This window comes from Camelina sativa, chromosome 16 (genome assembly GCF_030686135.1).
Source record: "Camelina sativa cultivar CO46 ecotype springtype chromosome 16, ASM3068613v1".
Taxonomy (NCBI): domain Eukaryota; kingdom Viridiplantae; phylum Streptophyta; class Magnoliopsida; order Brassicales; family Brassicaceae; genus Camelina; species Camelina sativa.
Window position 1 is genome coordinate 19,663,822 of NC_141895.1, and position 25,783 is coordinate 19,689,604.

At 36.5% G+C, this 25,783-nt stretch overlaps 7 protein-coding genes across 8 annotated transcripts; 5 read left to right on the top strand and 2 right to left on the bottom strand.

Annotated features, from left to right (window-relative positions):
- The first annotated feature begins 1,471 nt into the window (after nucleotides 1-1,471).
- LOC104750818 (transcription factor TCP15) lies at nucleotides 1,472-3,162 on the top strand. The gene has a single exon (XM_010472665.3). It carries the CDS (start codon nucleotides 1,912-1,914, stop codon nucleotides 2,911-2,913), a length of 1,002 nt encoding a protein of 333 aa, XP_010470967.1. The 5' UTR covers nucleotides 1,472-1,911; the 3' UTR covers nucleotides 2,914-3,162.
- Nucleotides 3,163-4,949: 1,787 nt separating this feature from the next.
- On the top strand, nucleotides 4,950-8,003 carry LOC147925739 (uncharacterized). 2 transcript variants are annotated; one of them, XM_087490043.1, is made up of 4 exons: nucleotides 4,950-6,423; nucleotides 6,509-6,923; nucleotides 7,041-7,567; nucleotides 7,647-8,003. In XM_087490043.1, exons 1-4 carry the CDS (start codon nucleotides 5,338-5,340, stop codon nucleotides 7,788-7,790), a joined length of 2,172 nt encoding a protein of 723 aa, XP_087346169.1. In that variant the 5' UTR covers nucleotides 4,950-5,337; the 3' UTR covers nucleotides 7,791-8,003. The 2 variants fall into 2 exon arrangements, with proteins under 2 accessions (XP_087346169.1, XP_087346167.1); XM_087490041.1 differs by having other exon boundaries at nucleotides 7,041-8,003.
- Nucleotides 8,004-8,069: 66 nt separating this feature from the next.
- LOC104725376 (uncharacterized protein At4g04775-like) lies at nucleotides 8,070-8,987 on the bottom strand. Its single transcript, XM_010444041.3, has 2 exons — nucleotides 8,519-8,987; nucleotides 8,070-8,418 (listed from the first exon to the last, which is right to left on the bottom strand). Exons 1-2 carry the CDS (start codon nucleotides 8,690-8,692, stop codon nucleotides 8,119-8,121), a joined length of 474 nt encoding a protein of 157 aa, XP_010442343.1. The 5' UTR covers nucleotides 8,693-8,987; the 3' UTR covers nucleotides 8,070-8,118.
- Nucleotides 8,988-10,019: 1,032 nt separating this feature from the next.
- LOC104750819 (HVA22-like protein c) lies at nucleotides 10,020-11,643 on the top strand. The gene is made up of 5 exons (XM_010472666.3): nucleotides 10,020-10,242; nucleotides 10,443-10,469; nucleotides 10,817-10,939; nucleotides 11,033-11,291; nucleotides 11,406-11,643. Exons 1-5 carry the CDS (start codon nucleotides 10,175-10,177, stop codon nucleotides 11,481-11,483), a joined length of 555 nt encoding a protein of 184 aa, XP_010470968.2. The 5' UTR covers nucleotides 10,020-10,174; the 3' UTR covers nucleotides 11,484-11,643.
- A 279-nt stretch (nucleotides 11,644-11,922) lies between these two features.
- On the top strand, nucleotides 11,923-16,661 carry LOC147925740 (PH, RCC1 and FYVE domains-containing protein 1-like). Its single transcript, XM_087490330.1, has 9 exons — nucleotides 11,923-12,558; nucleotides 12,661-12,747; nucleotides 12,860-12,949; nucleotides 13,171-13,251; nucleotides 13,339-13,503; nucleotides 13,577-15,649; nucleotides 15,751-15,897; nucleotides 15,980-16,266; nucleotides 16,379-16,661. The coding sequence occupies exons 1-9, from the start codon at nucleotides 12,511-12,513 to the stop codon at nucleotides 16,467-16,469; spliced, it is 3,069 nt and encodes a 1,022-aa protein (XP_087346456.1). The 5' UTR covers nucleotides 11,923-12,510; the 3' UTR covers nucleotides 16,470-16,661.
- A 330-nt stretch (nucleotides 16,662-16,991) lies between these two features.
- On the top strand, nucleotides 16,992-18,589 carry LOC104750820 (heme oxygenase 3, chloroplastic-like). The gene is made up of 5 exons (XM_019237461.2): nucleotides 16,992-17,128; nucleotides 17,354-17,805; nucleotides 17,940-18,163; nucleotides 18,247-18,354; nucleotides 18,446-18,589. Exons 2-5 carry the CDS (start codon nucleotides 17,358-17,360, stop codon nucleotides 18,536-18,538), a joined length of 873 nt encoding a protein of 290 aa, XP_019093006.2. The 5' UTR covers nucleotides 16,992-17,128; nucleotides 17,354-17,357; the 3' UTR covers nucleotides 18,539-18,589.
- Nucleotides 18,590-18,726: 137 nt separating this feature from the next.
- On the bottom strand, nucleotides 18,727-21,500 carry LOC104753727 (wall-associated receptor kinase-like 9). The gene is made up of 3 exons (XM_010475935.2): nucleotides 20,459-21,500; nucleotides 20,222-20,347; nucleotides 18,727-20,111 (listed from the first exon to the last, which is right to left on the bottom strand). The coding sequence occupies exons 1-3, from the start codon at nucleotides 21,468-21,470 to the stop codon at nucleotides 18,874-18,876; spliced, it is 2,376 nt and encodes a 791-aa protein (XP_010474237.1). The 5' UTR covers nucleotides 21,471-21,500; the 3' UTR covers nucleotides 18,727-18,873.
- Nucleotides 21,501-25,783: the final 4,283 nt, after the last annotated feature.

Here is a 25,783-nt window from a genome sequence, read left to right on the forward strand (position 1 = left end):
AGATTGATGTATAATAACGGAAAACCTTGGTCATCCAGAAAATGCTATGTCCCACGGGACTATTAAACTATTCTTGTCTTTCCAACATTTATATCATCACATGTTAATTTTTATATATTTAAATCGTTTCTAACCAAACTAAGTTTATTTACAATCTACTAAATTTATAGGAGTGGATCAATATAAAACCATTATAATAATGACCTAAACCGTCCTTAAATTGTTTAGAGTTGATCATCATGGACTAACCAGGATGTTGGGATCCAAGTATAGTTGTTGAAAAATATTAGATTCTAAAATAAGATTTTGATTAGTAAAATTTTGTGGTCCTAAAACCTTGTTTGAAGAGGAGAAATGACTTGAAAAGAATTAATGAGTGATTAATTAGTCGACACGGCTGACTTTGAAGTTCCTAATTGTTGTTATTAGTCGGAGACACCAAATCTCGAAACCAATTGTCGACTATCTACATTCTCCTGTTGGTTGATTTTTTTTTATATATATTTAAACTTGATTTCTACTAGAAAATGCATCTGATTTTTTTTAATATATAATCTTCATAATACATCGACTTTACTTTTCACCATAAATTTACATAGAATATAGATGAAGAAGTCTTTAAACTCCTATGGATGTATATATGTAAACAAAATAATACTACTATATTGAACTGCCTATATGAATAATCATCACATTTGAAATGAAACTTCTTCATCACTACTTATAAAACTTTCGTAAATTTGTTATTAAAAAAAAAATCAAATGTTCTGTCCACATCAGAGTATCGAAAATAATTTTCTAAATTTAGTGCTACATCTTTTAACGACAATTGTATGTCAATGAGATAATACCAATGGTGGAAACAAAAGAGAAGCATTACAAATTTACTTTAATATACAAATCTATAAAGCACTATAGTATAAGATTTTTTATCTTCTGTATAAGTTATACCGTATAAATATAATATATGGTCTTTTAAAATAATAGTAGTATTAATATCAAACTGGTAACTCATTCAAGACGAGAAAAATAGAAAATCCATCTGTCACATAAAAAAAGCAGTTGGATTCTATTATATCATGTGGATCTCGTGAACTACCATAGAGCCAAAGGATTAATCACTGTCAATAATAATTCTATCTATTTATTATTCTGTTGTCACATATGTACAAAATATCGTATGTAAAACTTCTGAGTTCTGTCTGAATCGCTGAAATTTTCGCTAAATGTGCGCAATTAATTTCCCCGATCGCTTGAAGTTAACAGTTACGACGAAAACACTCTGACGTCAGTTTTTAAATTATTGGAAAGAATGAAAAAGAGTGTTCGTCTCGATATCGAATAGGGTTGTATTATTAGTTATTAGTTTATTACTAATCAAACACAATAAATACGAACACCACCGTTTATTTTCTCACTCATTTTGATCACTGTACGTTTACGTAACACACCACACACCCCCAAAAATAAAAATAAAACACATCTTATATATTTGAATATTTTGTACAGATTGGAGAACCACGTAGCCCCATCTCTTTTATTTCCAAAAATGACGAGAAATTCTCAAAGGGAATAGTTTATAATGTAAATAAAATTCCATAAATAAAAAAACAAAAGATATAAAGCAGCAAGAAAAAAAAATTAAAATAAAAGTCCATGCTTTCATATTCATTGCTTTAATCTCTCTCTCTCTCTCAGACATAGACACACAGCTAAGCTTCCCATCTGAAAGGAGTTTCATGTCCTTAAGGACCATATTATAACCTCTCTCTATCTCTCTCTAAAAAGAAGCAGCAAAAAAACAGAGATTTATAGAGAGAGAGAGATTACTATGGCTCACATAAAGATCTAACAGAGACAGTGGTATAGTCCCACTTCCCCACCACCTAAGCTTCGATCATCATCATCATCATGGATCCGGATCCGGACCATAACCCGAATCATCGGCCCAACTTCCCTCTCCAGCTTCTTGATTCTTCTTCCTCCTCTTCCACTTCCTTAGCCATCATCCCTGCTTCTTCCGAACTTAGCTCCGAGCCTAAGAAGCCTCCTCCTAAGCGAACCTCTACCAAGGACCGACACACCAAAGTCGAAGGCCGAGGCCGTCGGATCCGTATGCCTGCCATGTGCGCTGCTCGTGTCTTTCAGCTCACACGTGAGCTTGGCCACAAGTCTGACGGTGAAACCATCGAGTGGCTACTTCAGCAAGCTGAGCCGGCTGTTATAGCCGCTACAGGGACTGGAACCATTCCGGCTAACTTCACTTCTTTAAACATATCACTTCGTAGCTCAAGATCCTCTCTCTCTGCTGCTCATCTTCGTACAACTCCTAGTAGCTATTACTTCCATTCTCCGCATCAGTCCATGACTCATCTTCAGCATCATCATCAGCAACAGGTTCGTCCCAAGAACGAGTCACATTCTTCGTCTTCTTCTTCTTCACAGCTCTTAGATCACAACCAAATGGGGAACTATCTAGTACAATCAACTGCTGGATCTTTGCCTACGAGCCAAAGTCCTGCCACGGCGCCGTTTTGGAGTAGTGGTGACAACACACAGAACCTATGGGCTTTTAATATCAACCCTCACCATTCCGGTGTTGTCCCCGGAGATGTTTATAACCCGAACGGTGGTGGTGGTAGCGGCGGTGGAGGTGGCGGTGGTGGTGGCGGTGGTGTCCATCTTATGAATTTTGCAGCTCCGATTGCTTTGTTTTCTGGACAGCCTTTGGCGTCTGGTTATGGAGGAGGTGGCGGCGGTGGAGAAAATAGTCATTATGGGGTTTTAGCGGCGTTGAACGCTGCTTACCGGCCGGTGGCTGAAACGGCGAACCATAACAACAACCAACAAAACCGAGACGGAGAGCATCATCACAACCATCAAGAAGATGGAAGCACCAGTCATCATTCCTAGGCAAACACACACAAACATATATATTCTGTGAGATTTATTTTTTTTTGGTCCTTTCGTTTGTTTGTTTGTTCTTAACAAGCGTGTTTTTTTCGCATTGCTTTTTGTTTCTTCACTATTTCATATATTTTTTTCTTTCGAAATTCTAAGAGCTCTGATCGGATTTTATCTTTATTCTTCTGATTAATGTATTGAGTAAGTATGAACGTGATTATCCATATATCTTAGTACGTATGTGGATTTTGCTATTAAGCTCTTTTCTTCGTTTTTTGTTTTCTAGAGGTTTTGGCCTCATTAAGTAGTACATTTGTCTTGTCAAATGTTTGTCTCCCTTTGAGTGTGAGAGTTTTCTAATGAGACACACTACTTGATTAGGGTTTTGGAACAAGTTTTCTATAATGTGTCTTATATTATTGTATATATCAGTACGGCTAGTCAATAAGATATTATAAATTATCAATTAATCTCTTCGTTCATGGTTTAATTCTTTCGACTACATTGTCTCGGAGAGGTACATATTACGTTGGTTATCTCCTTTGATCTATTATTTTCTCATTATGAATCACATCTTGGTCTGATCAATATTGGCTGGTCTATCATTGTTTGATGGTAATTAACTATAATAATATTTTGTTGACATGTTTAGTAATAAAATCATATTGTTCAAGTTAAGCATTAAAATGTGATTGGTTGGTTAATATAAGTGTGTTGATGACGAGTGGATATCCATTATCTTGTAGATATGATGCCATATTAATGCCAGTAGGTCTTTCTATACGCTTCGTTTGGGATGCGTTCAATATATTCAATTTATAGCCGTTGCATAATTTTTATGGCATTTATTTTGCGAGAATGCATGGTCTGTATAGTTCTATTTCGGATCAGCAATGAAACGTAAGATACAAGAAGTAGAACTTAAAAAATATTTATAGATCCATATGGTCGGAACTCGGAACTAATTAGGTCTTGTACGTGCTACATTTGAGGACTCATGATTTTTAATCTCCGGATCAGGGAAACTTATTATCAACTTTAATTCTTGTTATATGGAAATGTATATATATATATATATATTTTTTTTTGGCATACATGGAATTGTGTTTACATATGTAAAAGTTTTGTGAATCTTCGGACAGCCAAAAGTATCACCAAGATATTCAGTCTATATATGCTAACATTTGAAGAAATATATTTATACTGAAAAGTGAAAACAATACACAGTATGTCTAGAACGAAATTTATTGAATGGTGATTTATGTTTCTCTGCATGCATATATGTAATAAGCAAGTTAAAAAAACTCATGATGATTATAAAATTCCAGCTTTATCTTTCGATGGATGAAACATCGATTATATGTAATCTATAATGAGGACATGGGATACCTCGCTTGAAGATGTAAAATTAGCCAGGAAATTTTCATCATACGGAAAATACATAAGCACATGTAACATGCGTAAATCGTAATAACCATATCGCTGCATCTTGTGTCGGTCTACATTATTAGTTTTATGTTTTCTATTTATGTACATACGGTCTTCCCATGCATAGGTATACATATATAGAGAAACGAAGGTATAATAGACCTAAGCTGTATATAAATCAGAGATATCAACGAGCATGGGAATTGAGGCGTTAACAATTTTAAAATAATACACACAGCTCATTATATATACAATTAATTAATATTCTGCTAATAGAAACAAATTATTGTTCTGTATAAAACCAAATATGTATATATTTTGAAAATAATACTTGAAGTTTCTGTAGATCGGTGTGAACCATTCCTTGACATCATAGGCCTGTCGGTTATATAATCTCATCCATATGTTATGTCAATGAATTAATCTGTTAAATAAAGGAAATTATCAAGCATTTTTACTAGAATATGCGATATATATATATTTTTTATCTCAATAATATGACCAATAAGCTAAAAGTACATTAGATTTCATGGTGATAGAAAAAAATACATATAGACACAGACACACAGATGATCTCATGAATCTTCTTTGATATTTGTATATTATTGTTTGGGAAAACGTCCTGGTTTCCCATGAGAACTATGATATCGTACCAGATGGAGCCCGATCTTTACCCCCGTCCCAGATGGCTCTCCTGAAATTCTTTTCAATCTATATACCCATATATCTGTAATTTACGTTTTGTATCTCCATGAGAATAGAAGATATCATCTATTTCACCATTGCTATAGGTTTAATTGGTTTACTATTTGATTAACCGAGTGACGAAGTTTACAAACCAAAATAAACCTGATTTCGACCCGATTAAAACCTGATTTTGACCCGATTAGAAACATAACCCTCAACCGAGAAATCCCTAAAATCACATTTTAACCTCTTTTTTGTTTTCTCTCGCGACGAACCCTAGAAAATCAAATTTCACCATCGATTTCTCAAATTGAATCGATGGATTTAATAATCCGATCTGGTTTTGGGCAACAAGATGGTATTGGGCAAAGAGATGGTGTTGGAGAACGAGAGTACGATGAAGAAGGAGAGGATCGAGATGAATTTCACGTCGATATGCTTGCTCAGGAATTTACCGATGCTGAAGAGTCGATTCGTCATGATACGTACCCAGAAAGTGACGACGAGGAAGAAGGTCGTGGTCGTGGTGCGGGTCGTGGTCGTGGTGCGGGTCCAGAGAGGGTGTTTACGGATATCGGACGTGGTGATGGAACTTTGTGGAAAGACCAATCCTTCTACAATGGGGTCGCATTCAAGGAGAGTGTCTTGGACTATGCACTACATACTGGTTACAATTTGAAGCAATACAGGTATGACAAAGATAAACTCGGGTTTAGATGTGTTGGGGATAAGGGCAATTGTGAGTGGAAAGTGTTTGCTGCACTTCTTCCAAACGCATCTTTGTGGAAGATTACGAAATACATTGATAAGCATTGTTGTACCCCCAATGGCGAGTGTGAGATGTTTAAGGTCCCAGTCATAGCTAGAATTTTTCTCGATAAGATTAGAGAGGAACCGGATCATTACAAGCCTTTGAGGATTGAACAGATTATCATGGAAAGGTGGAAGATATCCGCTACTAGGCCACAATGTCAAGCTGCTCGGAGAAAGGCTTTGGGATGGATAGAGTATGAGTATGAACAACAGTTTGCACGACTGCGAGATTACCAAGCTGAGATCTTGGAAGCAAATCCAGGGTCTGTTGTGGAGATTGATACAATTAAGAATGATGCTGGTCAAGACGTCTTCAATCGGTTTTATGTTTGTTTCGATGCCCTTAGAAGAACTTGGAAACAGACTTGCCGGCCAATAATAGGAGTTGATGGCGCCTTCTTAAAGGCAAAGATCAAGGGACAGTTGCTTGCTGCATTAGGCAGAGATGCAGACAATGGCATCTATCCAATAGCCTGGTGTGTTGTTCAAGTTGAGAACAAAGACAATTGGTTATGGTTTGTGAAGAGATTGAAGACTGACCTGGATCTAAACGAGGGAGATGGTTACATTTTAGTGTCTGATCGACAAAAGGTATGTATCTAACTAATTTATTATATTGGTTAATAAATGTGAATGCTCTCGTTTTTAATATGTTTGGTTTTTGGTTCTCAATTAGGGGTTGATAAAAGCTGTGGAGTTGGAGTTACCACAAATAGAGCATAGAATGTGTGTTAGACACATCTATGGGAACTTGAAGAAGACTCATCCTTCCAAGAAGCAAATCAAGCCACTCCTCTGGCATATGGCTTGGAGCTATAATGCAAAACAGTTCGGTGAGAGACTGGAACAGATACACGCTTATGACACTGGTGTGTATGATGATGTTATGAAGTCGAAACCAAAGAGCTGGTGTCGTGCCTTCTATAAGTTGGGGGGTTATTGCGAAGATGTTGACAACAACTTCACAGAATCTTTCAACAAGACCATCGACAAAGCAAGGGAGAAACCGTTTGTGGCAATGTTGGAGACAGTTAGAAGACTGTCTATGGTTCGGATTGCCAAGCGTTCAGCTCTCTCTCATTCTCACAAAGGTAATTAACTTTATTCAAAATTTAATGCAATTTTCTACGATTGTCTATGATTTTATTCAAAGACTGTCTATGATTTCTACATATTTAATGCAATGTTCTTGGTTTTTGATGTTTCAGGTTTATGTACTCCATATGTGGCAAGGTTTCTTGCTAAAGAGCATGACAAAGCTTCGGAATGCCAGGTGCATCCTTCTACTAATGGGTGCTTTGAAGTCACACTGGATGGAGACAAACACAGAGTTAGTTTACAAAATATGACTTGTACCTGCAAAAAATATCAAATATGTGGTATTCCATGTGAGCATGCCTATGGAGTGATTCTGAAGAGGACGTTAAGTGCTGATGACTATGTCTGCCAGTGGTTTCGAACTGCTATGTGGAGGCTTAACTACACAAATGGCATTACTCCACAAAGGGGTGCTCGTCATTGGCCTTCGACTTTAGGTGAGAATGTTCATGTTCCACCTGAGCCACCACAACCTGGGAGAAAGAAGATAACCAAGGCAGACAAGAAGAGGAAGCCAGGTGTAAATGAGTCTCCTGTCAAGAAGAAACCAAAACATAAAAAAAGGATAATGCACTGTGGAATTTGTGGTTCTGATCAGCATAACCGTAGGTACCACCAGAAGAAGAATCAAACACAGGTTGTTAATCGGTTTTTTCTCATTTTATTTCTCAAGATGAGTCTCTTGTTCTCATTTTTTGAAATTTGCGGTTTTTCAGGCTTCTCAGGGTGGTGGAGGAGAAGTTGTTCAAGGTGGTGGACTTTCTCAAGATGGTGGTGGACTTTCTCAATCTGGTGGAGGAGAAGTTGTTCAGGGTGGTGGAGGACTATCTCAAGGTGGTGGAGGACTTTCACAAGCCTGAATATTGAAGATTATGGTAGTAGGGGTCTGTTTTTTGGTTTAAGAGACTAGTTGGATCTGTATTTTGGTCGAATAGACTAGTAGGGTTATGTTTTTGGTCTGTGATCATGTTGAGAACATGATTTCAAAACGTTATCATTCTGCTTGTTTTCAGAACATGTGTTCATCATGTTCTGCCTTTTATGAAATGTGGAATGTCTTATCTTATTAAATGCAATAGCAACACCAACAGGAGTTCACACTCAACACCAAAACAAACAAGAGCATAAAGCAGAGCATACAACCGAACAACAATAGATTACAACCGAACAATAGTTTACAATAGCTCATCATACAAGCTTAAACAGAGCAAACAAGATCATAAAACCGAAAACACATACAATTATACTCTTATTCATCCTACATTGCAATTCAGCTTTTGCTTCCAACAAAACTTCTTCAACCCTCTCACAAAGCTCTTTTTCGAACTCCATTTGCATCTTCTCAAATTTCAGCTTCTGTTCTTGCAATGTCTCTATTGTACGCTCTTTCATCTCTTCTTTTACTCTCTCAAATTGAACACCCAATGTTGCTACCTCGTCCAACAATGCCTCATCGACCCACTTAAAGATGTGGTTATCGTTCACAAGCTAACATTATATCATAGAATACAATGAAAATTGATGAGAAGGATTAGGCTCGGATTTGGATTAGGTCGATGTCTACATCAAACAAAGCATAACATAGTACCTTCTTTGCTGCTGCTTCTCGACATCGAAAGTATCTCCGAGAAGGATTAGGCTCGGATTTGGAATTCTTTGCCACGATGTGTTCCCCACACCAGCATCTCTTAGGCACGCCAACGACGAATCCTCTTTGTCGAACATTTGATGAACCACTCGAACCTCCAGAAACGGTACTCATGGTTGCAAAGATCGATTTAAGAATTTTATGCTTTTAGGGTTTGAGGATTTGGGGATTTTAATGGAGTTATAGATGTGTTATAGATGTATCGTCTCGGGTCGGATTATTAACATCAGTCAGGTTTTATTTTTGGTTTTCTATTTGGTATGAACGGTATCGTATCGGTTCACTCTTTAAACCGATAACATCCCGATATATGGGTATATAGATTGAGAAGAATTTCATGAGAGCCATCTGGGACGGGGGTAAAGATCGGGCTCCATCTGGTACGATATCATAGTTCTCATGGGGAACCAGGACGTTTTCCCTTATTGTTTACGTATTACTTTTATAGATGATAAACATATAAGATACGAGAGTCATGACCGGTCATTGTTTTTATGTCGGCGTTTTATTTTATACTAAAAAGAATAGGAAAGGGCACAAGTAGAAGTAGTAGTATAATCTGGCATTACCCAATAGGTCCAAAAGGAATTAAAATGTCTCTAAAGTATGCTTAAAATATAGATGTATGGATCTACGTAGTTATATATACCCCATATAGAAGAGTGTATTCGTTGTTCTTGATCTGGAAAAAGATTAGATGATCATCATTCCATCACTTGCTTCTCTATTATGTTTAATCAGGCTACGCTAATACAATCATTCGTCATCTAATTCACGATAATCATTTTATATATTTCTAGAAGAAATAATGATAAAAAGAATACTGTAAAGGCATAAAATACCATATAGTATATCATTATCAATACTTAAGACATAAATTTCGAATACCAAAGAAAAGTCTTTATATGGTTGGTTTCAACCTTTTTCTGTTTCATGATTGATAATGATATTAAAACAAAACAAAAAAACTACAGACGAATCCTTTGTGCTCAGGCCCAGTTGGAATATCCTCCAGCTCCATTAATTGATATGAGGTAGATAGAAAACATGGGCTCCTGTAAGGCCTATCCAACTATTAGATTTTTTTTTGTAAGCCCATGTTGGATTAAGCTGACAAGAACGTCAAGTGTATATGGTCTTTTCCAAGGCACACAACCAACTCTAGAATCTAGAGATTAATTGGAGACCAGACTTGGGAGAATGGACCATCGATCAAGATTAAGTTACTATTTTTTAAAAATTGTAGTAACATTCAAAATTATAATAGCTTTTTTTATAGAAACATATAAATTGATATAAGGAAAAAATTACAAGTAATATTTCAAATTTCCAACAGATGTGGTTGGAAAGGAAATAAAATTGTCCATAATAAAGTTTTTCGTTGCCTCTTTTTTACCCCAAAATTTTGAAAAGTAAATAATAGATAAAAAAAAAAAAAAGTGAAGGGAGTGGTCATAAAAGTCCAAGAAAGGTCTAAGTGAAACCTGGCCTCCACTTTTGTTGTTTCCACTCCTACAGTGAGAGAAAGAGAGAAGAAAAAAAAAAAAAAGGGGAAAGCTTTAGAAGTTGGAAGAGTTCAACTGGAGAGTAATAATAATGCCTTCAAATTCTGGGGATGATAATGTTCTTCAAGTTCTCATCAAGAACTTTGATGTCCTTGCTCTGTAAATCTCATTCTCCTTGTTCTTTATTTCTCTTTACAGATCCTATCTTGTCTTTATATATTTTGTGTGTTAATTAGATCCTATCTTGGTTCCTTAGTTTTATTTCTACTGGGTTTAGCTACATTGAAACCCTCTTTAGATTAGTACTAATTTATGAAGTTTTGTCTTTCTGGATACTTACTGTGTTCTTGCTTTTGCAGCCCATTGGTTACTCTTGTCTACCCTCTGTAAGTTAAAACTTCTCTCTCTCTCTCTCTCTCTCATATGATTTGGGTTAAATCTGTTTGATAGGGCTAGTTCAAAGATTTAATGGTTAGCAAAGAACTCACTTTCTTGGCCAATCTTTCCTTCAGATTTGTTGTGTGAACATTTGAAAATTTTGGGGTTAAAGAAATAGATAAACAAAACCTTTTTAAGACTTTGATCCTCTGTCATTAATGAATAAAAAAAAGTATTCAGATGCACGTATACCCACACAAACCCACTTAGAATACAAGACACGAGGCATTACACTTTTATAAGATAAGTTCGTGTGTTGTAACATGTAATAATTATGTTATGTTGAAATGAACAGATATGCATCAGTGAAAGCAATAGAGACAAGATCATTACCAGAAGATGAGCAATGGCTCACTTACTGGGTTCTCTACGCACTCCTCTCTCTCTTTGAACTCACTTTCTCCAAACCTCTCGAATGGTTAGTGTGTGATTCATTAACACTTCAATACTTTCTCCTTACGTAATTAGATAACAATACTTATTAGTTTTTTGTTTTTGTTAATCATATAAGGTTTCCGATATGGCCATACATGAAGCTGTTTGGGATATGTTGGTTAGTGTTACCACAGTTTAACGGAGCACAACATGTCTACAAACATTTCGTAAGACCATTCTACAGAGATCCTCAAAGAGCAACCACCAAGATTTGGTATGTTCCTCACAAGAAATTCAATTTCTTCCCTAAACGAGACGACGACGACATCCTCACTGCTGCTGAGAAATACATGGAACAACACGGTACCGAGGCGTTTGAGCGAATGATCGTTAGGGTAAGTAAAGTTCACATTGCTCATTTACTTAAAACGTTACATACTACACATAATGGTATATTAGCTAATGTAATGTAATGTTGTGTTTTTTTTTTTTTTTTTGTGTGGATGCAGAAGGATAGTTATGAAAGAGGGAGGAGTACTAGAGGAACCAATAATTACATGATCTTTGATGATGACTATAGGTACTAAAGTTACCACCATGTTGCATTGGTCTTGGTCTCGGTCTGTTCTTAAACCCGGTTTAGCTACTTTCAGTTTATATATTGTCTGTCTCTATGGTTTTTTAAAAATAATTTGCCAGGATTATGTATAAGCTTAAGCTCTATCTAGTAAACATGAGTTTGCTAAAGTTTCAAGTTCGGTTAAAATATTCCACTCAAGACTAATATAGAATTCAATGTTATTGGCAAAAAAAAAAAAAAAATTCAATGTTAACACCTACTACATCTTTTAGTTTGTTTATTTTGTGGAAAAAGAACAAGAAAAACATTTCCTGTTTTGTGTGAGTGTGTAAGCATAACTTCAAGTCAAAATTCGTAGGACCAGTTCTGTCCGTTTTTGTCGCTGTTGTGTAGTACTTTGATGAAAAACAAATGATTAGAAATATCTAATTATTATCTTGTAACGAGTTGGGCTTATGGGCTGGGCGTAGATTAATTATTAACGATATGCGAGCATATAGTTATGGAAAAATGAAATTAAAAGTAGAATAAAGAAAGGTTTTGAATACGGGAGCGAAGCATAGGCGTATAGGTTCTCTCAAATCACGACAAGCCTCTCAAAACTTTTGCTCCTCCATCCTCATCGCCGGCGATCGACGACGGTACAGGCTTCTACGTCCGGCGAGGCTGGTTTTCGTTTTCGCATTTGACACTTATCGAGGTTTTCAGATTATTAGGATCGAAACCAGAGTCGTCCCCTGTGTCATTTTGGCTTTCGATATTAAGAATAGGATTTGAGAATTTTGGTGAACAGGCGATTGGGAAAGCTAGGGGATTTATAGAGTGGATTCGTTGTTTTTGTTTTAATGTACATTTTGGACTTGAGGGTTTGGGGATTTTGTAAATTATTTCAATTTTGAAGGGATTCTAACTTGTAGAATGGGTTAGATAAGATTAGGAATGATTGGAACGAGATTAGAGTAATGTTAAACGGTTTGGTTGAGAATTATGATTCCAATTCAAAAGGGGATTAGCTCTTTGCAGCAGCTTCATCAATGGCTGATTCCTTGAGAATTAGTCTCTCTGAAAGAGACGTCGAACAGGTACCTTTACTCTTTTTTCAGCTGTGTCTTTATGTCATTTCTTGATAGTTAGTATGGTTTGAAGCAGTGTATTTTATACCATTGTGTAATGATTTTTTCCAGGCCATTACGTCTCTTAAGAAAGGGTCGTACTTGCTGAAATACGGACGTAGAGGGAAGCCTAAGTTTTGTCCATTCCAGCTCACAAGTGTAGGATTTTTTCATTTGACGCCATGTTTCTCTTCTAATAATTCTGAATTTTAGAGAAAGAACTCTCTATAGTCTTCTTGTTTTACTCATGTATATTATATGTGATATATAGGATGAGTCTGCATTAGTATGGTACTCTGGAAAAGAAGAGAAGCAGATTAAGCTGAATCAAGTCCAGAGAATTGTTCCTGGACAACGCACGGTGAGTTTTTCTCTGCAATATGCATGTTTCGTTCACAAAACAAGTACAGTTTCTTAATTATAAGTTAGAGTCTGAAGTATGTTTATATCCCCATTTCGACTATTGCTACTTTGTAAGATGGTCTCACGTTCTATTGGCGTCAATACATATTTTTACCATTCTTCTTTCTTCGACTTGTTCTTGCTTTCATCTTAGACTCAATGGCTAAATTTTTTTTTCAGGCTACATTTAAGAGATATCCACGCCCTGAGAAAGAGTATCAGTCATTTTCGCTTATATGTCCCGACAGGTCCTTGGATTTGGTGAGTTTTCGTGCCATTTGCCAATTGTAGAAAAGCATTTAGAGAGTTCATAATTCATCTTGACCTTGTTGACGATGTTTTGAGCAGATATGTAAAGACAAAGATGAAGCAGAAGTTTGGGTTGTTGGTTTGAAGGCATTGATTACTCGATTAAAAGTCTCCAAATGGAAAAACACTATTAAACCTGAGATCACTTCAGCGGAATGTCCAACCCCTCATGCTCGAAGAATGTCTCCGTTTGTAACAATTCTTGTGAGTCACACCACGTTTTATGTTTTTAAGAATTTGAACAAACATCTTAATACTTTGCATCATCGTACTACAGGATCAAGTTACTCAACCCTCTACTGAGACGTCTGCACCTAATCGGTTGGGAAAAGTGTTTGCTGACATTGTCTCAATAACTGCACCCGCCAGTAACAATCAAACAGAAGCCAATGCCAACACCTTCTCTCCATTTTCTCCAGCTCCGTCAATTGTTGAAAATTCAAATTCACGGTTCTCGACCAGTGACCCAGTTCGGATCAGTCTATCTAGCGTTGTGAGCACCTCTAGCCATGGTTCATGTCACGAAGACTTTGATGCCTTAGGTGATGTTTTTGTCTGGGGTGAAGCTATATATGATGGTGTACTGAGCGGTACTGGAAAGTCACTGAACTCCACCACAGAGGATGCCCTTTTACCAAAAGCATTAGAATCAACAATAGTTCTTGATGCCCAAAACATTGCATGTGGTAGGTGTCATGCGGTTTTAGTTACCAAACAAGGAGAGATCTTCAGTTGGGGCGAGGGAGCAGGAGGAAAGCTAGGGCACGGCATAGAAAAAGATGCCCACCAACCAAAGTTCATTAGTAGTGTCAGAGGAATTGGTTTCAAATCTGTAGCCTGTGGGGATTTCCATACATGCGCTGTTACTCAATCCGGTGATCTTTACAGTTGGGGTGATGGCACTCATAATGTCGATTTGCTTGGGAACGGGAATGAATCCAGTTGTTGGATTCCCAAGAGAGTGACTGGTGGCTTACAAGGAACTCATGTATCGTATGTCGCTTGTGGTCCATGGCATACAGCAGTAGTTGCATCGTCAGGTCAATTGTTCACGTTTGGAGATGGATCTTTTGGTGCTCTGGGTCATGGAGACCGGAGAAGCACAAGTGTGCCACGTGAAGTTGAAAGCCTAAGTGGACTAATGGTAGTGAAGGTTGCTTGTGGCGTTTGGCATACAGCTGCAGTGGTAGAAGTGACTAATGAAGCATCTGATGCAGAAGTTGGCTCTTCATGCGGGCAAGTCTTCACATGGGGGGACGGCGAAAAAGGCCAGCTTGGTCATGGTGATTATGATGCAAAACTACTTCCCGAGTGTGTAATCTCATTGACGAATGAAAATATCTACCAAGTTGCGTGCGGACATAGTCTCACGGTTTGTCTTACATCCACAGGACATGTGTATACAATGGGTAGCACGGTTTATGGCCAGCTGGGAAATCCTACAGCCAAGGGAAACTTTCCTGCACGTGTTGAAGGAGACATAGTAGAGGCTTCTGTGGAGGAGATTGCGTGTGGTTCTTATCATGTTGCAGTCTTGACATCGAAATCAGAAATTTACACATGGGGAAAGGGATTAAATGGCCAGTTAGGCCAAGGAAACGTTGAGAACAAAATGGAACCAGCGGTTGTGGGATTTCTGAAAGAAAAGCAAGTGAAGGCTATTACATGTGGATCAAACTTTACTGCTGTGATTTGTGTTCACAAATGGGTACCTGGATCTGAACATTCTCTATGTGCTGGTTGCCGCAATCCCTTCACCTTTAGAAGAAAACGCCACAACTGTTACAACTGTGGTCTGGTATTTTGTAAAGTATGCAGCAGTAGGAAGTCTCTGAGAGCTGCTCTGGCACCTGATATGAACAAACCATATAGAGTGTGTTACGGATGTTTTACCAAACTGAAGAAGTCTAGAGAATCATCTCCTTCTACACCAACTTCACAGGCCAGACACTTTTTGAACATGCGGAAATCAACAGATGTTCCAGAAAGAGACAGCTTAACTCAAAGATTCCTCTCAGTGCATTCCAGAATATCGTCTGCTGACTCTTTATTGCATTACGGTGAAAGAAGGCACCACAAACGAGACTTAAAATCTGAATCAAATAACCGTAATGTCTTTCCTTTCATGAATGGCAGTTTACAGCCTCTTGGTTCACCATTATCCAAAGGATCAACAGCCTTGCCGAAAATTCCCAAGGTTAAAATTCCTGGTTCAGGAGTGAGCTCTCGCACAGCGTCCCCTGTTTCAGTAAAGTCAACTAGTCCACGTCGATCTTATGAAGTTGCAGCTGAGGAATCTAAACAAATAAAAGAAAGTTTTAGTCAAGAAATGGCAGGTCTAAAGGAACAGGTAGTGGTTTCTAACCATATCTATATTCAGCTGTAGATCATCACATCAAAAGCAAATGCTTCTAGACCTAAAAGAATGTTTCTGTTCACTGAACATTGTAGGTAGAACAACTTAATTTCAAAACCCACCAACTTGAAGAGGAACTCGAAAAAACTAGAAAGCAGTTGAAAGTGGTTACTGCAATGGCAGCAGATGAAGCAGAGGAAAACAGATCTGCAAAGGAGGTTATTAGATCTCTGACCACTCAGGTTTGACATTTTCCAGACTCAAACTCAGTCATTCGTCTGTTTCCTATATCGGTCACCCATAATTTAACTATGGTCTTTTCAGATGAAGGAAATGGCTGAAAAACAATCTCAACAGGATGGTATTAGCACTAACTCAAAGCACACAGACAAAGAGACATCAGGGACATTAACTCAGACTAGTAGCCAAACACATATAAGAAGCATGGTTTCTCATGATAGTCAAAATAACCTAACAAGTAGGAGCTTAGCTAACGGGCATAGGAAACACAGTGAGAAGCCAGAGAGAGTTGTGCAAGACGAACCAGGAGTGTATTTAACATTGTTGTCTTTACCTGGTGGTGGTAATGAACTTAAGCGTGTCAGGTTCAGGTATATGATTGCTTCTTATCTCCTTATGATATACCTAAGCAAAACAACATGACATATTATGTTATATGTTATATCTCTTTCAACCTCGCTAAAGACTTTGCTTTTATCGCAGCCGGAAACAATTCACTGAAGAACAAGCGGAGAAATGGTGGGGTGAGAATGGAGGTAAAGTGTGTGAACGCCACAACATTCTAGTGTCTTAGGACTCATGTGTCTTGCTACAATAGAAAATGACTAACAAAGATAAAGGAATGATAGTGACGTATAGAATATATAGAGAAGAAACACATGGATGCAGATTTGGAACATGGTGTTTTCTGCTGTTCATAGAAGAAAAAAATGTTTGATGTAAATTATATTAATTTACTCTTTTATGAATATTTTCTGTTTGCGAAGTTAAGATATACAAACTCCTAATCAGAGCAAGCAGATACTTAATTGCCATGCTTTAAACCAAAAGGTCAATCACACTCACACAACTAAGAAAGTAATCTCAACGGTTTCACTTTTGCTAGTCCATGATTTTTTTAAAACTCTCTCTTTCTGCCATGAACTGATAAAAACATTCCTCAAAATCCGAGTCGGTTGTTCAAGAAGACGTAACGTATTGAGTAATGATATGCAAGAAAAGAAAGCGGAAAAAAAATCTAAATTTTCAAAATTTCCAAAAAAAAAATATCAGACTTTTAGGATACCGAAACTAAAAAAACAAAAAGGTACACAAACAGAAAAGGAAATATACCAATTTATGATATTGGTAATTGTTACAAACGAATGTCAAAGAAAAATCCCAAACCCCTGAACGGCTGAACCCTTTCATCTTCCATCGTTTCATTCAATCTTCAGAGTTCCGAGGTATCAGGTATGGTTCTGATCTTTGTTTATTTTCACCGATTTGATTTGAAAACTTACATTTAGGTGTTTGAATCCGTCAATTGTCAAAAAGACATGAACCGTGTTCTTTATTTTTTTCTCGTTAGCCTTGTTGCTTACACTTCCTTCATGTTTCTCCTAAAAACCCTAATTTCGGTTCTATATATACCATATAGCTTGACTAAATCCTTAACTCTGTGTGTGTATGTTGCAGAATCATGGCTACAACAAGACTTAACGCCTCTCTTTGCCACTTCCCATCAAGCACAAGACTTTATAGCGAGAGCTATCTCGGTCTGAGACCGACCGTGAGGATTAGTTATGCCCGAAACCTAACCGCTCCACGTGGCTATCTTGCTGTAAAAGCAAACGGAGATCTAGCTTCCGTGGTGTCTGCCGCGGCTGCTGTAAAGGAGATGGTAAGAAGAGAGAAGTATCCAGAAGAATCAATTGGTTTCGTGGGCGAGATGAGACTCGTGGCGATGAGATTGCACACTAGAGATCAGGCAAAGGAAGGAGAAAAAGAATCTAAATCTCCAGACGAAGGTCCTGTGGCTAAATGGGAGCCGACTGTGGAAGGGTACTTGCAGTTTCTTGTGGATAGTAAATTGGTTTACGATACGCTTGAAGGGATCATCGACGAATCCGATTTCCCAACTTTTGAGTGTCTTATGAATTTTGAAGTATCATGTTGTTTCATTTAAAGAGTTTGACGTGGTTTGGAAAAGATAGGTCTTGTCTTTATAATGTTTTAAATGTGTAACATTTTGTCCAAAACCTCTGTTTTTGTTTACGATTAGATGCGGTGTTCAAGAACACGGGATTGGAAAGAGCTGAGAAACTTGGGAAGGATTTGGAGTGGTTCAAGGAACAAGGTTATGAGATTCCAGAGGCCTTGGCTCCTGGTAGAACATATTCTGAGTATTTAAAAGTTTTAGCAGAGAGGGATCCTGAAGCATTCATTTGTCACTTTTACAACATTTACTTTGCTCATAGCGCCGGTGGCCAAATGATTGGTACAAAGGTAAAGAAGAAGAAAAACTTTCTGCACTAAACTCACTTGGAAGTTGTAACTAGTTTTTGAAACTTAACAAGTTTAATTTGCAGGTATCGAAGAAGATACTCGATGGTAAAGATCTTGAGTTCTATAAATGGGATGGCCAACTATCTCAGTTGTTGCAAGATGTGAGGCAAAAACTGAACAGCGTTGCAGAGGTATTGAACATATATAGATAACACTATCTTGAGCAAGAAAGATTAAAAGTTAGGTGCATTCTAATGGCTAATGTGATATTTGAATGTGCAGTGGTGGACAAGAGATGAGAAGAGGCATTGTTTGCAAGAGACTGAGAAATCGTTCAAGTTCTCTGGTGAGATTCTTCGTCTCATATTGTCCTGATTTGTTTCACAAACTCTTCAAATATTCAATAAAGCATTTTGCTAGTTTGTGGAGTTTATAAAATCTAGAGGACAAAAGTTTGGTTTTGGTGGAACTGACTCACTCAGTACAATTCGGAATTTTTTTAATGTACTTTGTCCCCATGAAATAATCTAGAGAACAAACAATGTAACATTCTAAAATATAAATTTATGTATGTGAATTATTTTATTTTTGTTGGGAAATTGATACGAACACTCGTTATTACACAATACACACATTGTATGACACACACACTTAGCGATCTTAATAGAAATATTTAGTGTACACTCAAGCAAGTATTCAAAGTTGAAGTTTTACCGTGTTTGGAGAGGAAACAATGGTTCAACATCTGACCAAGAGGAAGACGACCCTGCAACAATATTGTATTGAGAAGCTGGAGCGGTGACTACTACATTGTTCCCTGATTCAACACGTATGATATCTTCCACAACTCCTCTGTTTTCTTCTTCCTCTTCCTCGTTCTCGCTAATATGCTCTTGCGGTTGCATATCTCCAGAAGACATACGAATATTATCAAGCTCCATTGACACTTCTCTCATGCTTGGTCGTTTCCTCCCTTTCAGATTGAGACACTTCCTTGCAACTTTTGCCGCTGCAGTCACTTGATTTAACTCGCAACCATCTCTTATTCGAGCATCGATAATGTCCAATAGTTTGTTTTCTTTCATTGCTTGAATAAAATAAGTTGCCAATGTCCTGTTTGCTTGAGACCGCAAAAAGGAAATGGACTTTTCTCCGGTTATCAACTCGGCTAGCACAACCCCGAAGCTGTAGACATCACTTTTGTCTGTGAACTGGCTAGATTGAAAGTACTCTGGATCCATATATCCTACCGTACCTGAAACTACCGTTGTCAAGTGGGTATGATCCACTGTTACCGATCTTGAAGTTCCAAAGTCAGATACCTTGGCTCGATATTTCTCATCCAACATTATGTTTGTCGACTTGACATCTCTGTGATAGATTGGAGATGATGCATACGAGTGCAAGTATGAGAGAGCTCCTGCAACATCTATAGCCATGCGGAGACGCACTTTCCAAGTAGCCATCGTGTTATCATCAAACTCATCATGAAGATGCTCGAAAAGGTTACCATTAGGAATAAACTCATAGACAAGAACTGGGACATTTGTCTCAAGGCAACATCCCAAGAGTTTCACGATGTTCCTATGGTTGATCTGTGAAAGAATGACAACCTCATTGATGAACTCTTCTAGCTTGTCTTCATCCACCACTTTGGATTTTTTTACTGCTACAATCCTTCCATCGACAAGCATTCCCTTGTATACAGTACCTTGACCACCCTGACCAAGTATTCTATCTGAACTGAAGTTTTCAGTCGCTTTCTCCAAATCCTTCGAACCGAACACTTTTGTAGTCTCGACAGTGCCTTCTACGGAAGTCAACAATAGACCCCCATTACGCTTGAAGAACTTCTTCTTTTTGTTTAACTCTCTTTGCTTTTTAATAAACTTGTATAAAAAGTATATTCCACCAACAAAGAGCAGTGAGCCGAAACTAGCTCCAAGTCCTGGAAACTCAAAAAAGAAAATGTTGGTCATCACCATTGTAAAAGGCAAAAAGGGCGTTAAATGGAGACACGCACAAATTTGGGATAAAATAAAAATTCCCTCAACTTACCTATAGCAAGTGGCCGATGATTTGAGTACACACAGTCAAAGCTTCCGTGCAAATTGACACAAGAAGCGCGTGGGCCACAGAAAGTTGAAGTTCCATCAGATAGTTTTACTTGGCATTCATTAAAATCTGGTTTTCAAAATATAAGGATTGTAATTAAATGATGATTTCATAAAGTTAATTTGATCATGATCATAGAAAATTTCAATAAAAACATGAACTATAACCACAATTACTAACCTTTGCATCCGTCCAAAAGGTATGGGTTGCCTTCGAAACCAAATCTGCATGAGCATCTTGCATAGCTTAGATAAGCATTGTAGTCGCATAGACAACTTGTATCGGGAGCCCTCCCATTATTACTCTCGTAGTCTTTTTTGTACTCTTTTACATCATAGCATCCCAGAGACTTCGTAAAAGAATGATTCGCCGTATGGATAAACCATCCTAGCTCAACTGTACTGTATCCTCTAGCATGAAGCATTTGCGGATCAGATTCACTAGACAAATAATGTGCCTTGTTTGTCAAGAAGGCAATTTTGCACCCTCCCGTTGCCGTGGTGTTTTCAATGGTGACACCAACAGTTTGGTGAATCATATCAGGCATGTTTGCCTTGCAGCATTGAATACCGTTGCAACTTTTTTCATCCATAATGCTGCTTTCATTACAATACCTGTCATCGTAGCCATACTTGGTATTACATGTGACTGCTGCAAGATAATCTTTAGTAGGGGTATTCGTATGGTAATTTTTGCCGCAGCTTGATTTGCATCCCACTATGCTTGGCTCGACATTTGTCAACGATGCCTTGTTGTCGCAACCAACCGCTATCAGTGTATTTCCCTTGCTAACGTAAAAAGGGGTATCCGTCAAATTCAAAAGTGATCCAGTTAGCACTTCTCCGTTGCTTGAGCATCCCTTTGAAGTTATTGGGTTTTTTATGTGAATTGACCCATACGGAAAGGGATCGCTAGGAAACCTGAACTGAGTCGGAAGAGAGATATTCACAACTTCCTTGTTGATTACGGAAAGAAAAGGGACGAGCTTTCCTGAAGTAGAGGAGGCATTACATGTAATTTCGTCCCACTTCTCCATATAACAACCCTTTCCGATTCCAAAAGGGTACGGGATCTCGATTCCTCCACAGTCGGGTTGACATGAAGAAACTGTCAGATTAGCCGAATCTAGAATAACAAAAAGTAGCAAAAAGAAGAGAATCGAAAGAGAAAAACTATTATAGGAAGAACTCATGTTTATGTTCTGCTCAAGAAAAAAAAAATCTTTCTTGAATAGTATCTATATATAATAGCAAACCCACTTTTTTGTGTCAACTTTTAATCCAACGGATGAGATTAGTTACAGTTTTAATCCAACGGTTTAAAATTATTAATCGTGTCTTTTCGTCGCACCTCCATCTTTCAAAAATCACACATCTTAGTCTTTGCATCTCTTTGTTGTACCTCCTGGTTTCAAAAATCACATCCATTAATTTTTACACCTTTTAAATCACACCTCTTAGTTTTTGCATCTCTTTGTTGTATCTCCTGGTTTCAAAAATCACATCCATTAATTTTTACACCTTTTAAATCACACCTCTTAGTCTTTGCATCTCTTTGTTGTACCTCCTGGTTTCAAAAATCACATCTATTAATTTTTACACCTTTTAAATCACACCTCCTTAGTCTTTGCATCTCTTTGTTGTACCTCATGGTTTCAAAAATACATCCATTAATTTTTACACCTTTTAATTTCACACATCTATGTGTTACACCTCTTTGTTGTACCTCCATGTTTCACATCTATTAATTTTTACACATTTACATTTTTCACCTCTATGTCTTACACCTCTTTGTTTATTATATATAAACTTTTCTTGACTACATAAACAAGTTTCGAACAATTGTTTTCTGAGTACTAAAGAATTGTATTATTGAAGTGTTTTTTAACTTTCAAGCATCAATCTCTAATTCAAGGTAATTTAATATTTTTGCTGCGAATGACCTGTAGTGTTTCTCGGTTAGATTATTATTACTGTTAGTCGACACTATTAAGTTCATACATTAATCTTAGTTTTGTTAACTTTTAGTCTCTTCAAAATTTTTAGCCTTTCCGGTTTTCATGTTTTTGCATGGTTAATGTTATTAAGTACGTGTGCCATATTTTTTGCATGGCTAATGTTTTTGATTCTCAATGTGCAGATTTTATTTTTTGACTTTCTGGAAAAACCAAAACCAAGATACGAGAGGCATGATGATATGCAGTGATGCTAGAGCTACAGATAAGCCAAATTTTTTTAACAAACATGGTATAATTATAATTTTATATATGTTCTTATTTTAACCTATAGATAATAGCAAACCCACTTTTTTGTGTCAACTTTTAATCCAACGGATGAGATTAGTTCCAGTTTTAATCCAACGGTTTAAAATTATTAATCTGTCTTTTCGTCGCACCCCCATCTTTCAAAAATCACACCTCTTAGTCTTTGCATGTCTTTGCTGTACCTCCTGGTTTCAAAAATCACATCCATTAATTTTTACACCTTTTAAATCACACTTCTTAGTCTTTGCATCTCTTTGTTGTACCTCCTGGTTTCAAAAATCACATCCATTAATTTTTACACCTTTTAAATCACACCTCCTTAGTCTTTGCATCTCTTTGTTGTACCTCTTGGTTTCAAAAATCACATCCATTAATTTTTACACCTTTTAATTTCACACATTTATGTGTTACACCTCTTTGTTGTACCTCCATGTTTCACATCTATTAATTTTTACACATTTACATTTCACACCTCTATGTCTTACACCTCTTTGTTTATTATATATAAAATTTTCTTGACTACATAAACAAGTTTCGAACATTTGTTTTCTGAGTACTAAAGAATTGTATTATTGAAGTGTTTTTTAACTTTCAAGCATCAATCTCTAATTCAAGGTAATTTAATATTTTTGCTGCGAATGACCTGTAGTGTTTCTCGATTAGATTATTATTATTGTTAGTCGACACTATTAAGTTCATACATTAATCTTAGTTTTGTTAACTTTTAGTCTCTTCAAAAATTTTAGCCTTTCCGGTTTTCATGTTTTTGCATGGCTAATATTATTAAGTATGTGTGCCATATTTTTTGCATGGCTAATGTTTTTGATTCTCAATGTGCAGATTTTATTTTTTGACTTTCTGGAAAAACCAAAACCAAGATACGAGAGGCATGATGATATGCAGTAATGCTAGAGCTACAGATAAGCCAAAATTTTTTAACAAACATGGTATAATTATAAGTTTATATATATTCTTATTTTAACCTATTTATTTTTTCTAACAAACATGGTATAAATGTTAAATTTTTTGTTTGTTTGTAGGATGTCCATTAGATGTTCATGATCCAGGTTAGTTTACATTTTTTGTAAATAAAGTTTTTAAAATTTTTAGTTGAATTATAATTTCTTATACTTTCTGGGTATCAAACATTTTGATAATATATAGAAATATTACAAATGAGCATGGAAATAGAGTGCCGAAGAAAAAGCCAGACATACTTGTGACAACACAAAATTAAATTCTAGAAAGCGTAAGCACGACCAAATGATAAGTCAAGTTAGAAAGAAAAGATCTACTAAAGGTAACTTATTTAGTCTTTGATAACTTTCTAATCTGTATATACAACTTTTTAAAAACATAATGTATAACAGTCACATTTAGAGTGATCTGGAATCTGCCAAAAAAAAGAAAATGCAAGAAATTTATAAAATTAGTGTTTAACCTAAAGAAGAGAACATTAAAAGGTGATATATTATTATCACCTGTTTCACCACATCGACTTCGTTTTCGCTGTGTTTATTGAAAAACATGATGGTACCGATTCATAGACATAAGTGGGAAATCAAATAGAGGGAGATGCAGCCTGGAAGGAGAGCAGCCGACACGGTGGAATGGGATGGATTGGGAGAGACCAACATAAAATCCTCTGTTCTATATTTTATTAATTTTCTGAACTTTTGTAGTTTAATTGAATTGCTTTGATTGAATAGCTGATGAGTGTACAAGTTTTGTCTATATGCATTCTTAGTCTGTTACGTCTTGATTTTTTTTATTTTCCAAAGAGGAATATGTGATTTGAAGCAAATATTACAAATCCATGTATCAAATGTGTTAGTAGGAAATAAGGCAATCAAGATTAACCCATTAAAAGGGAGGAAAGAAGGGGGTCTTTTGACGGAAAATGTGAGACCAACATGCATGTAACTGTGGAAAGCATTATAGCCAAATATATATCTCTAAAAGTTGTAGCTGAAGAATGTGAGTTACTCTATACTAACCAATTAGGTTTGATTGGTCGGTCATATAAAACTTGGTTTTGTACATATCTAAAAGTGAGAGAAAAAAACATCCACAAGCATAAGTGAAATTTTATATATGGTTAAAAGTAATGTTCATAGTAAATCATTTGTATACAAACTCCACTTGCTTACAGCATCGGAATATTGATTGTGATTTGTGAATCAGTAATCTATGGAAAGAGAAATCGCGTATCAAAGTGAAGGGGAAACGAAACTCAATCCAGCCATCTACTCCGATCCCAATCTTCGACCTTCCTTCGACAAGTGGCATTTAGTATTTTCTCGATACAGTAAATAAACCAAGAGATAAGCAGCCTCGTATATATTTCGATTGATAATGATCAACAACAAAGACAATTTCTAATAGCGAATTAAGAAAGGATACTAATATATAGCACCATATGGTCGGAGACAAACATAAATGAAATTTTATATATGGTTAAAAGTAATGTTCATAGTAAATCAAGCTCTAATAAAGGCTCACTTTTGTGTGTGACAACATAAAATATAATAATATTGAAATGAATTTTTGGCTTTTTAATCAGCAGAAAGCAATAGCAAGAAGTGAAAATGATCAAATTGATTGAGAAAAAAACGAATTTAGGATAAATTACAAATGTTAAATTTCAATTTAGGATTTCACCTCCCTATACGGTAACGCACGGGTCACTTTCCTAGTATTTTGTAAAAGCAAACAGGTTTTTAATTTGTAGGGTGAGTGTATACACTAAGCATGATTATCTCACATACTTAACAGAGGGTCAAAACAAAAAAAAAATAAAAAAATGAGAAAAAGGTTGAGAGAGGAGAAAGAAGTGTCTCTGCCCACGTTATTAAGACACTACCTGTTTTTATTTGATTGATTACATAAATTAAAAATAGTTAAATAATTAAATTCAATTAAAATATTATTAATTATTTTTCTTGACATCCAAATGGAAGGTGAGATATGTAGAATAATCATGCTCTAATAAGATTCCGTTTACTTGGACAAGTCTCAAGTCTCAGGTCTACGTCAATCTCAATCAAGACTAGTCAAAGTAGTAAGTAAGAGAGTATCTCAACCACATAATTTGCTTCTCTCTGCTCATTACTCATTTTCTTTTTCCAATTGACTCCCTAAATCAATAATGACACTCCTCTCCACCCCTTTGAATTTTCTTCCTCCACTATTTTAAGAGAGAAAAAAAAAAGTATTTATATACATTTCCCCCAGCGTGGCCA